The sequence below is a fragment of the Cotesia glomerata genome, linkage group LG5, assembly GCF_020080835.1.
Source record: "Cotesia glomerata isolate CgM1 linkage group LG5, MPM_Cglom_v2.3, whole genome shotgun sequence".
Classification (NCBI taxonomy): Eukaryota; Metazoa; Arthropoda; class Insecta; order Hymenoptera; family Braconidae; genus Cotesia; species Cotesia glomerata.
Window position 1 is genome coordinate 13,514,849 of NC_058162.1, and position 12,650 is coordinate 13,527,498.

The following is a 12,650-nucleotide window of genomic DNA, read 5'->3' on the forward strand; positions in this document are numbered from 1 at the left end:
TCACTAAGTTCAACTTCTGATTAGAAAATCAGTTCCTCTTAGCAGAGCACCGTAATAGCATCTAGTATTTTCTTGTCCAAGACGTACCGTCTTATTACCGTTTGAATTACTTTATAATTTTGTTAATTTGTCTCACATTTAATATTTTTATAAGTAAATTCCTACTACATTCTTATATAAATTCATACAAAATAAATTATTAGTAGAACGTTAATTTGATCTACTAACTTTATCAAATAATGTAACCTGGAGCTTACAACTCCGAATTCCCAATTTTAGTTATACATTTTTGATAATAAATACATGGTCTCTCGAGCCGGATATAAGCATTAATAAACGTTGTGAACTGTGCATAAATTGTGAACAAAGTTTGTGTACAAACCGTCTGTAGTTTCGTGAAATCAACTTCACTCAAGAACCGATTCATCCCGTAGTTCCAAGGATCTCAAGGATTCAAGGATTCCAAAGATCATCATACCAATCATCATCAGAAGTCAACGATTCAGCTGCAACCACCTTCAACAAGGTAAGTTGGTCATAAATCTATCTTAAAAATAGGCCGATTCCTAAAAATTATTCTCCTATTGTTATTAATTTCCTTCGTCATCAATATCTCCACCTCACAAATTTATCTCTTGAATATTGTATTAGTTATCCTATTAAAATGGCTAATCTCACCACTTTAAAACGACAACGTGGTCACATTCAAGCGACTATGACCACTCTCAAAAAGCATTTGGATAGCATCCCTCAAGACCGAGCAAAAACTAATCTGCATTTGATTAAAAGCGCGTTAGATACAGTAATCAAAGCATTTCAAAAATTCGAATCTATTCAAGATGAGATAGAAGGGTTAGTGGATGAAGAGATCGAGAATCGTAATAATTATACTGAAATGTATGACCGGGAAACGGCACGTGCCAAAAAACTTCTTGAAGATCTACGACCTCCAGCAGCTCAAGAAGTCAACACTGTGGTTCCTACAGCTGCCCCGGGTACAATGCAGACAATCGCTCAATCAACGATTAAATTACCTCCGATAAATCTTAAACCCTTTGACGGTTCACCAGAAAAGTGGTCAGAATTCTTCAGTTTATTTACCTCAGTAATGAAAGATCAACCGGTTGAACCAGTACAAAAACTTAATTATTTGAAATCTTCATTAACCGGAAAAGCGGCAAGAGCAATTGAGTCGTTAGAGCTTATTAATAGTAATTTCGACGTTGCAATTTCTATTTTGAAAGAGAAATACGAGCATCCAAGGCGTATGACGCGTCGTCATATGACCATTCTAAGAGAGTTTCCGAAATTAGTAAAAGATAGTCCTACAGCTATTAATGAACTTGTTGACGTTTTTCACCAACATACTAGAGCCTTAGAGAACCTAGGAGCTCCAGTAGAATTTTGGGATATACCATTAGTCGATTTAATTTTGTCAAAGGTCAACTCGACCACCGCTTGGCAATGGGAATTAACCTTGAATGACGATAAATGTCCGCCTTTCAAGGAATTGCTAAGATTTTTGAGTCACCGAGCTAATTGTGCCGAACCATCTCATAATGATTCAAATCATAACAAACAAGTTAAAAACGAACCGCGAACGCAAGCTCTTTTTACACATTCCAAGGGTCAAGGACAACCTTCTCATCAACGAAAAATGTGTACCTGTCCCGTATGTGGCCTGTTTCATTTGTTATATACGTGTGATCAATTTCGTGAAGCATCTGTAGATGAGCGTCGTAAAATCGTATATGACGCGCATTTATGTTTTAATTGTTTTGGAAAGGGACACGGAGTTAACGCATGTACTTCACAAGGTTCTTGTAAAATTTGCAGAAAACGTCATCATACCTTATTGCACATTCCTGAAGAACAAAAGAGATCAGAGCAACAGCAAACGTCTTCAAACATACCTGCGCAACATACCTCTACCTACACCAACCCTCAGACTGAGAAATGACAGGTAACATTTGTAGTCAATGCTATGTCTAATGACATAATGGTTACTTCTGTGCTTGAGATTTTAGACAAGGACAAAAGACCTATACAGTGTCGAGGACTTCTCGATACCTGTTCGACTACCAATTTCATTACTCGTCGTCTGGCTGATGTTTTAAAATTGAAGAAAACATCATGTAATGTGCCTGTTGGCGCTTTAAATTCTATGACTACTTATTGTACCGAGCTTGCAACAGCTACCATTAAATCTCGTTTAAACGATTATAAAAAGACACTGACCTTTTTAGTCGTACCAGAAATCTCGCATTTTATACCTGATCAACCGATCCACCGTGAATTGATAAAGATACCTGATAATATTGTATTAGCTGATCCAAACTTCCATAAACCTGCGCCTGTTGACCTACTTTTAGGAGCAGGCACCACTCTTTCGCTATTATCTGTCGGACAAATCAAATTGTCCTCATCTAACCAACAAGAATTATACCTGCAAAAAACAATGCTTGGCTGGATAATAGGTGGAGCTGCCCCATCCAGTCTACCGACCTCATCAAATTGTTATCTCACCACTACCAATTTAGATTTCGACCTTCAGAAGTTTTGGGAAATAGAGGAATGTCCCACCGTCAAGAGATTCACCGCAGAAGAAGAAAAATGTGAACAACATTTTCGTAAGCATGTAACCAGAGATTCCGATGGGCGATATGTCGTTGCCCTACCGTTCAACCCGCATACTACCAAGCTAGGAAAATCATATCATCTGACTCGCAAGAGATTCGACAGTACTGAGCGTAGATTAAATCAAAAACCTGAGCTCAAGATACAATATGAAGAAGTTCTACAAGATTATTTAAAACAAAATCATATGTCTCCGATGGTTGATAACCCTTTGACTTCAAATGGTTATTATTTACCTCACCATGCAGTTATGAAAGAAACCAGCCTTACTACAAAGGTACGAGTGGTATTTGATGGCTCATTAAAAACTTCTTCAGGTGTATCACTCAATGATGTCTTGTATACTGGCCCAACTATTCAACCCGATTTATTCACCATATTGATTAGATTTTGTAAGCACCCAATAGTAATTACGGGTGACCTAAAACAAATGTACCGACAGTTTTTAGTCAGAAAACAAGACAGAAAGTTCCAGCGTATCCTCTGGAGAAATGAAGCTAAAAAACTCCAGACATATGAGTTAAATACCGTCACCTTCGGTATTACCTGTGCCGCTTATTTAGCAATACGTTGTTTACACCAATTAAGTGAAGACGAGGGTGAATCATATCCAGTCGTCGCACCATTGTTATTATCCGATTTTTATGTTGATGACTTTCTTAGTGGAACAAAGACTAAGGAAGAAGCAAAACTTGTGATTACGCAAATGATTGGGATCCTATCTACTGCCGGACTAACAATGAGGCAGTGGGCTTCTAATGACCCTTCGGTTTTAGAAGATATACCTGCGGAAGATGTCAACCCTCGATTGCAATTGGGAGACACTACATTGAAAACTTTAGGTATACATTGGGACTCTCGCACTGATACTATTACTTATACGGTAAATCCTATCCAATCAAACAAGATTACCAAAAGAATTATTTTATCTGAAGTAGCTAAAATATTTGACCCGTTAGGTTTGCTGGCTCCAGTTATTATATTAGCTAAAATTATTTTACAAAATTTGTGGAATTATAAACTGGACTGGGACGAATCTCTACCTGCGGACCTTCACAGTGACTGGCAAAAGTACTGCGAACAATTACCTTCTCTAAATCTATTGTCATTTCCTCGTACCGTAATTACTGCTGACCTTAAAGAAATTCAATTACATGGATTTTCCGATGCTAGTGAGAAGGCATATGGAGCGTGTGTCTACTTACGTACTGTTGACCATTTAGGCAACATTAAGGTGCAATTATTATGTGCAAAATCTCGAGTTGCACCGATCAAAACCTTAACTATACCAAGATTAGAGCTTCGTGGAGCTCAACTTTTATCAACATTGATAAAAACGGTTAAAACTGCCCTGGATGAAGAAGTCAATATTTTTTATTGGACTGATTCAACTATTGTTTTACGTTGGCTTCAAATTTCTCCACAGCAACTAAAAACCGTTGTTGCGCATCGTGTGGCTGAAATACAGACCGTTACACAAGTAAAGTCTTGGAGACACGTTCCTACAGAACATAATCCCGCTGATCTTGTCTCGCGAGGAGTTTTGCCTGCAGAGTTTCCCTCTGCTAACCTATGGAAGGATGGACCGTCGTGGTTAAGCCAATTGGAATCGTTTTGGCCGAGCCATGAATCACCGAAGATTGAAGAAGTACAATCGGAGCTACCTGAGCAGCGCCGACCCGTATGTTTAGTCAATGCAGCTAGGCCATTTACAACGCTAACAAGATTTCCAACTTTAGAACGTATGATACGTGGTTTGGCCTACTGTTTCCGATTTGTTAGAAAAGATTTTCCAGCAAAATTTCTTACCGTAAATGAATTACGACATGTGGAAACTCGAGTACTTCGATGTGTGCAATCTCAAGCATTTCCTGAAGATATAAAAAATTTGATTTCTAAGGATAGGAAAAAATCAGTAAGTTCGAATCTCCTCAAATTATCTCCTTTTCTCGATCAAGATGGAATAATGAGAGTGGGTGGACGTCTATATTTGTCCAATTTACCGTTTGATGCCAAACATCCTATTATATTGCCAAAAAACAATCATGTCACTGATTTGTTTATTATGTATTTTCACAAAAAACATTTGCATACAGGCGTTCAACAGACCCTATATACCATTCGTCGTAAGTATTGGATCATTGATGGCCGGAGCCAGGTATACAAAAATTTGAAGCAATGCTGTAATTGCTTTAAGGCTAGTCCGCCTCCTACAGAGTATGTTATGGGTAAATTACCAAAGGCTCGTGTTAACATTGCTAATCCTTTTAATCAAGTTGGTGTTGATTATTGTGGGCCTTTCCTTTTAAAAGAAAAGAAATTTCGTAATCGAGTTTCTATAAAGGCATACGTCGCTGTATTCGTATGTCTTGCCGTAAAAGCTGTTCACCTAGAGTTAGTGACCGATCTCACTTCTGATGGTTTCTTGTCTGCCCTGAGACGATTTATTTCACGTAGAGGTCTATGTCAAGATATCTATAGTGATAATGGGACTAACTTCGTTGGAGCTAACAACATTTTAAAGGAATTTATTAAAGATATAAAAACCACTGAAGCTCAAAATAAAATTCAAGGATACCTAAGTGACAAGAGTATTCAATGGCATTTTAGTCCACCTCACGCACCTTATGTTGGTGGCCAATGGGAGGCTGCTGTGAAAAGCTTTAAAAAACATTTAGGCCACGTAGCTGGACACGATATGTTGTTCACCTACGAACAATTCAACACTTTAATTATTGAGATTGAAGCAATTTTAAATTCTAGACCGATGACCACTATCTCCTCTGATCCTACCGATCCTATACCCCTTACTCCTGGCCATTTTTTGATAGGTGATTCTTTGACCAACTTACGAGGTTACGATTATACCGCCACGCCTGATAATCGTTTATCTTATTGGCAACATTTACAGAAGGTGAAACAACACTTCTGGAACCGATGGAGCAAGGAGTATTTAAATGAATTGACCGTTCGTACCAAATGGGAAAAGGCTGGCCCTGAGATAATAAATGGGTCAATTGTCTTATTAAGAGAAGACAACATACCACCGGCTCAATGGGCGCTGGGAAAAATTGTTGAGTGCTATCCAGGTAGTGATGGTGTAGTGCGCACAGCGTTAGTGAAAACTGCTAAATCATCCTTTGGTAGAAATGTCAAAAAACTTGCAATATTACCTATATCTATCTCAAATAGTGAATCAAAATTAGAGACAAAAAATTAGAGACAATAATTTTCTTGATCGTAGCCTCTCAAGGGGGGGAGAATGTTTTATAATGTTAATCTATTTTCGTCATTTTCATTTTTTATAACAATTTTTGTATTAGTATAAATTTTCAGTCTCCAATATTGTGAGATTTATGATACCCTCATATCTAACATACTTTTTGTTTAGTTTATCTTTTTTAGCTTGCCATAACTTATGTATTTGGCTTTATTACCTTCTAAACTTAGTTTTGTATAATTGTAAATTTAAGCGGTAATAAGATTCGGCTTCGTTTTATTTACAACTTTATCCTCTGCTCTAAGGTCTTCTAATCCTTCTATTGTGAAATATTTTTTCCCAAAACACATCTGTTTTTAAGTGTTTTACTACTTTGGTTTTTACCTCGGTTTGGAGTATTAGTTATTTGTACATCGGTGCGTCATATTGGCATTTAGTTGTCTAAGTCCTTTCTCTCTCTAGTTATGAGATCTCTCTCTAACTTACTCTCGATGTTTTCTTTTTTGCTCGAGTACTTACCTGTACACCCACTTTTCTTAAATTACCAATCAAGGGTCTCGTATCTCTTTTACTCCACCCATTACCCCTAGAAGATCTTAGCAGTACGAAAAATTTGGAACTTGTCACCAAGTTCAACTTCTGATTAGAAAATCAGTTCCTCTTAGCAGAGCACCGTAATAGCATCTAGTATTTTCTTGTCCAAGACGTACCGTCTTATTACCGTTTGAATTACTTTATAATTTTGTTAATTTGTCTCACATTTAATATTTTTATAAGTAAATTCCTACTACATTCTTGTATAAATTCATACAAAATAAATTATTAGTAGAACGTTAATTTGATCTACTAACTTTATCAAATAATGTAACCTGGAGCTTACAACTCCGAATTCCCAATTTTAGTTATACATTTTTGATAATAAATACACAACTTGAGAGTACTCACCAAAAAAAAGGGAACTCGAACGAAGGTGCCAGATCTACACTCCTTACACTTTGCGGGTTACCGCGTGTCTCTCGATTTCTATTTTACCGAAAACGACGAGACCTCATGTCCGATCACGAGGGCCTCTCAAGTCGTTTACCAAAATTACTGTTCCCTGTGCTCGCAATCGATACTTTAGGGAATTACCCGTGCGAACAAGGGCTATGACTTATTACCAATAATCAATATACAATAAAATAATAAAATTACAAATAGTCTTATACAATTTCCTGAAATAAATGTCAAAATTAATACTTAAGAACTAATAATACATAAATTGTCAAATATAAATAGTAATAAATGATATCCAGTAGATAAATTAATAATATTAATACAAAGATAGTAAATTTATGAGACACACTGAGTGTGGATCTGTTGCCAACACTAGGCGCAGGGAGAGACGCACACAATTATACAATTCGAGTGACAAAATTTATAAACAAATGAATTAATTAAATATTTTTGAAAAATTTTTTTTCACTACATTGTTAGCGTAACAAAATTATGATTAAAAAAAAAATCTTAAAAACAATATCTTATTGTTTATAATCGTTTTTTTTATATTTTGATTGTTCAAATAAATGATTAAGGAATCGTTTTTTTTTTTAAATCATAATTTTCATTTCTAAATATAATGGCAAAAAATAATTTTTTTTTGGCAACAATTTATGTATTTATTTATTTAACAATTTGTTATAAGCAATTTTTTTTTCATTTTAATTCTTTTCTAGAAGATAAAAAAATTACAAAAACAGTAACCTACAACAAAATGGCAAATAAATTTTTTTTGATTTTTTAAAAAACATTCGGATTTTGAAGCACGACAAAGTCTAAGCACTGACTCGATTTGTTAACAAACAAATTGCTGTAACTTTGCAATTATCGCAGATACAGCTTTCGACTTATGAGTCGTTTATACACAGTATGAACTAAGCTTTCAGATAAATTTTGAACCTAACGTTTATCTCTTTTAGTTCATTAATTACACGCATTTATTTATGAAAATTTGCATTTTATATTTCTTACAATGCTTATATCTCATAAACAAATAATGTTATGACTAATATGCTTCAGAACTTATTTGTTACTTGATAATTAAACTATTCAAATCTATTTTGTTTTATATTTTTAACTTTATTTGTTTATGAGGTTCTTTAATTTTTTGAAAATTATTTTCTATTTTCTCTTTCATTTTTCGGAAACAAATTGAAAGGTGGAAATAGGAGACAAATCGTGAGAATAATTAGGAACATTTGTAAGAAAAATGATTTGTATTAATTATAGATAAAAATAATGCATCGGTGTTAGAGTTTATTCATTATTATTATTATTATTACAATGAACTATTTTTTTCAATATGAATAATCTATACTTCTATACTCATATTATAAAGAGAAAAGATTTCATTGTTTACTTGTTTGTTTGTTTGTTTGTTTGCATTGAATAGGCTCCGAAACTACTTAACCGATTTAAAAAATTCTTCAATTTTGAGGAAGCTACACTATCTCCGGGTGACATTGGCTATATTATATTGTAATTAATTCTGAAATTTTCGTTGAATACCCGTGTTAATCTGGGGCAGACTACTAGGAATAAATAAAATCGTGAAATCGATTTTAACAATATAATAAATGATTAGAATTAATAGTTTCAATCTCTATGTACTTTGAACATCTAAAAAATGAGAGTGAAAATATAAGAAAGTTTAAAACAAATTGAAAAATCTCATAAACAAATAAGGTTAAAAAAATAAAAAAAGATAGATTTGAATAGTTTAATTATCAAGTAACAAATAAGTTTCGCAACATATTAATCATACTATCATTATTTGTTTATGAGATATAAGCATTGTAAGAAATATAAAATGCAAATTTTCATGAATAAATGTGTTTAATTAAAGAACTGAAAGAGATAAACGTTAGGTTTGAAATTTATCTGAAAGCTTAGTTAGTACTGTGTAAAAACGACTTCGAGGTTGAAAGCTGTATCTGCAATAGTTGCAAAGTTACAGCAATTTGTTTGTTGACAAATCAAGTCAGTACTTAGACTTCGTCGTGCTTCAAAATCCGAATGTTTTTTAAGAAATCAAAAAAAATTTTCTTTGCCATTTTGTTGTAGGTTACTGTTTTTGTAATTTTTTTATCTTTTAGAAAAAAATTAAAATAAAAAAAACAATTGTTTATAAAAATTATGATTAAAAAAAAAAACGATTCCTCAATCATTTATTTAAACAATCAAAATATGAAAGAAACGATTATAAACAATAAGATATTGTTTTTAAGAAAATTTTTTCTTTTAATCATAATTTTTACGCTAACAATGTAGTGAAAAAAAATTTTTTCAAAAATATTAAATTATTTCATTCGTTTATAAATTTTTTGTAAACAAATGGCATAAAAAAATTTAAAAAATAATCATTTGATGCCTAAAAAGAATATAAAACCAGTAATCACTTATATTTAAGCAAAAAAAAATTATTTAACATACATTGTTTAAATTTTTAATTTTTTTGTTGCTTTAAAAATTAATAATTAATGAAATAAAAATGTTTTATAAACTTTTATAACTCCATATCGTTGAGTATGTTTATAAAAAGGGCTCCAAGAAAAAAAAATTTATAAAATAATTATTTAAACTTTTATACCCCCTTTTATGACAACACAAACCCGTACAAAAAATTTTAATTAACAATTTAATAATTTTTTGAAAAATGGTGATACAACTTTTATTACCGCGGAATCATATTGTTTGAAGTGTCTAGATGACACCAGAATTTTTTCAAGTTTTTTAATTAATATTTTATAGCTTAAAAAAATTATTTATTAACTACGCTCACTAGAGTGGCGGCGTGCGCATGCCGAAACTACCGTGCAATAGCCGATTTTCAACGCTTAATTAAAATTATAAAAATTGGAGCTACAATTTCGGGAGTTGAAATTTTTTTTACATAAATTTTCTGCTCTTTCAGAATCTTTTTCAATATTTGAGCTATCACTTATACTTTTTGAGATTTTGCCAAAAAGCTGAACGGCTAATTTTTTTAACAGTTTTTTGTTAATAACAATTGTAACTTTCTTCTCCAGAGAAAATTGAAAAAACGTCTTTTTCTAGATGACATTCCGGATCGTTTAAGTCATCAACCATATTTTTAGGAGAAGAAGCTCTATTTTTCGCAAGAAATCGTCTTCTCGACTAGACTCAAAATAAGAAAAAGAAACAAATTATTTATGCTTTTGAACCCATCCACTATAGAAAAAATCTACCTTACCAATACTTGGTTATAAACCATCCGAAGCTCAAAGTTGAGCCAAGGGAATAACTATAAAGGATTGTTTACTCATGAATTTCGAACACTCCTTTTTTCCGAACAAATGTTACTAGATTTATAGTAACTTTGCTTCTCTTAGCTATAGAAATTAAATCCGGAATTATAATACTAAACCTTAACGAAAAAAAAAATATGCTAAATAAATTGGCGGACTCTAAGCGTCACTACAGCCATTTTATCGTTGTCAACTTATGCGGATTTTATTCAGAATACTTTAACATCACTAACAACAAAAGAAAAAGCAAATTATAATTATCATTAAACAACTGTGTGAAAATAGGATGACGATCCTGTTTTGGTCCTACATAAAAAATAGCATTATTGCGTTCATAAGAAACCTCATAATTCTATTGAAAGACGACGAGATCGAATTCGTCGAAAGGAAATTAAAATAATTTGTGAGAATGGTATGTATTTTTAAATGTTGAAAAAGAGCTGTCCTATCTTTGGAAGCAATTTATATCATTTATTTACTTGACTGTATTAAGTTGTTTTTTCATCCAAGTTATATGGAATAACGAATAATTAAAAAAAAAAAAAAAAAAAAAATTGTAAATGTTGTTAATTACAATCTTTAAAAAATTTACAAATTTTTTTCAATAGTGACTAAAATTTTATTCGATTCTAATATTTAACTATTTTGTTGTAAGTAATTTTTTAGATGTATATAAATATATATGCATATGTATTTATTTGAGAAAAAATTTATCAATAAAATCAGATAAATTTTATCCAATTAAATCAAAGTTATTATGGTGGACCTCGATTGTAAGCAATTACCGAAAATTTACAATAATTTTCTCTTTAAGATAAAATTTTTAATTCTGAATTTGAAAATTGAGAGACACACCTCAGGAAAAAAAAATTTTTGGTCTACATTTTCCATATATTTTCTTTTGTATAATTTTCATGTTACTAATCAAAAAATATCTTGCTAATCTGAAAGCTAACATATCCTTCTCAATCTCAAACGCATATACACGTCTTTTATTATTGTGCATAAAAATTGTAATATATAGTGTTTATTGGTGACAATAAAAAATCAGACTGGTATAGTCTAATACGCCTAATTCGAGGCTTCAAATTGAGATATAAATCTTTTGATTTTTATTTACATTTATCAAGTTATTTGGTCATTAAAGATTGAAAATTAATTTTAGAAGCATCGTGGTTATGTTGCTCTAACTTCTACGCAGTGTTGTGCGCATCACTTACAGCCCATAATTGTACAGCTATGGTATAGTGTTCTTGTTGCCTATCTGTAGTAGTGTAAGTGAGTGTTAGTTCTATCTATAGTGCAATGTGAGTGACATATTATGTACAATTTGTAATATCAAATTATCTTAGTATTAGTGTTTTACAAAGCCTGACTATTGTTGGTTGCATTATCTGCTTATGTGAAAGATCTTTATGTATGGAGTTCTTACAACTGTGTAAGAATACATTCGTTCTAAAACTGTTGTTTGTAAACAGAATCAACTAAGTGTAAATTGCTATGTCAGTGTTAGATGACATCTGTAGTAGATGCAAGGCTGTACTTCGAACACCATTCACCTGTGATATTTGTAATAAGTCTTTTCATTAAAGTTGTGTCACTGATTATATCAAATCTAGACCAGTTGATGATTGCTGCAGACTAAAGTTTAGTTATTTAATCAATTCAGTGGATAATAAAACTAAACAAAAAGTAAATCAACCTCAAACCAGAAACCGTCTTCAATCATTAAGATCGGTAACTTCTAACAACTCATCAACATCTAGTTTTAAATCGGCTAAATCTACTGAGTCTCTTACTAGTATTGGAAGTCGACAAGGATCAACAACTTCTGCTCCGATCACGCCTAGCTCACCATTGTCACCTAACAGAGATTCAGTTTTTCTTCCCGAATCACAAGATTTAATTGATCCATCTACATCTTCAAATCAAACCAAACACATTACAGTTTAAACAAATACTAGTTCATTATCAACGATTTTAGATATCATTGAAACAAATCAAATAGTAGTAAGTTCACCTCCGAGTACAATGGGTTCAAATCAGCTTCCCTCCGATTGGTCTTCACTATCTACAGATGACAAACTTACATTAGTGATGAAGTCAGTTGCGGAAATACCAGTGCTTACGACTAAATTTAAGACATTGTCTTCAAAAATTGACGATTTTGGTTCTCGATTAAATTTGTTACAAATTGAACAATCTAATACCAAAGAAGCTTTTAACTCTATAAACACTAATGTAAATTTGAACACTACCAATATTATCAAACTGAGAAATGAGCTTGAAACCATCAAAGAAGATACACTAAAAAATTCTAAAAGCTTAGCTGATCAACATGCCTTAATCTCAAGTGTTGCATTAAATGATTCTTCTGGAGTCCTGCCTTATTCACAAGTTACATCAGAATTGGTTATCTGAGGCATTCCGGATTCAGTTGTCCAATGTTCATCTGAAATGGAGATCACTTCTAGTGTATTCAACGC

The 12,650-nt window shown here is 32.5% G+C and overlaps 2 protein-coding genes across 2 annotated transcripts; both read left to right on the forward strand.

Annotated features, from left to right (window-relative positions):
• The first annotated feature begins 664 nt into the window (after window positions 1–664).
• LOC123266019 lies at window positions 665–1,960 on the forward strand. The gene has a single exon (XM_044730046.1). The coding sequence runs from the start codon at window positions 665–667 to the stop codon at window positions 1,958–1,960; it is 1,296 nt and encodes a 431-aa protein (XP_044585981.1).
• A 39-nt stretch (window positions 1,961–1,999) lies between these two features.
• On the forward strand, window positions 2,000–5,857 carry LOC123266020. Its single transcript, XM_044730047.1, has one exon. It carries the CDS (start codon window positions 2,000–2,002, stop codon window positions 5,855–5,857), a length of 3,858 nt encoding a protein of 1,285 aa, XP_044585982.1.
• Window positions 5,858–12,650: the final 6,793 nt, after the last annotated feature.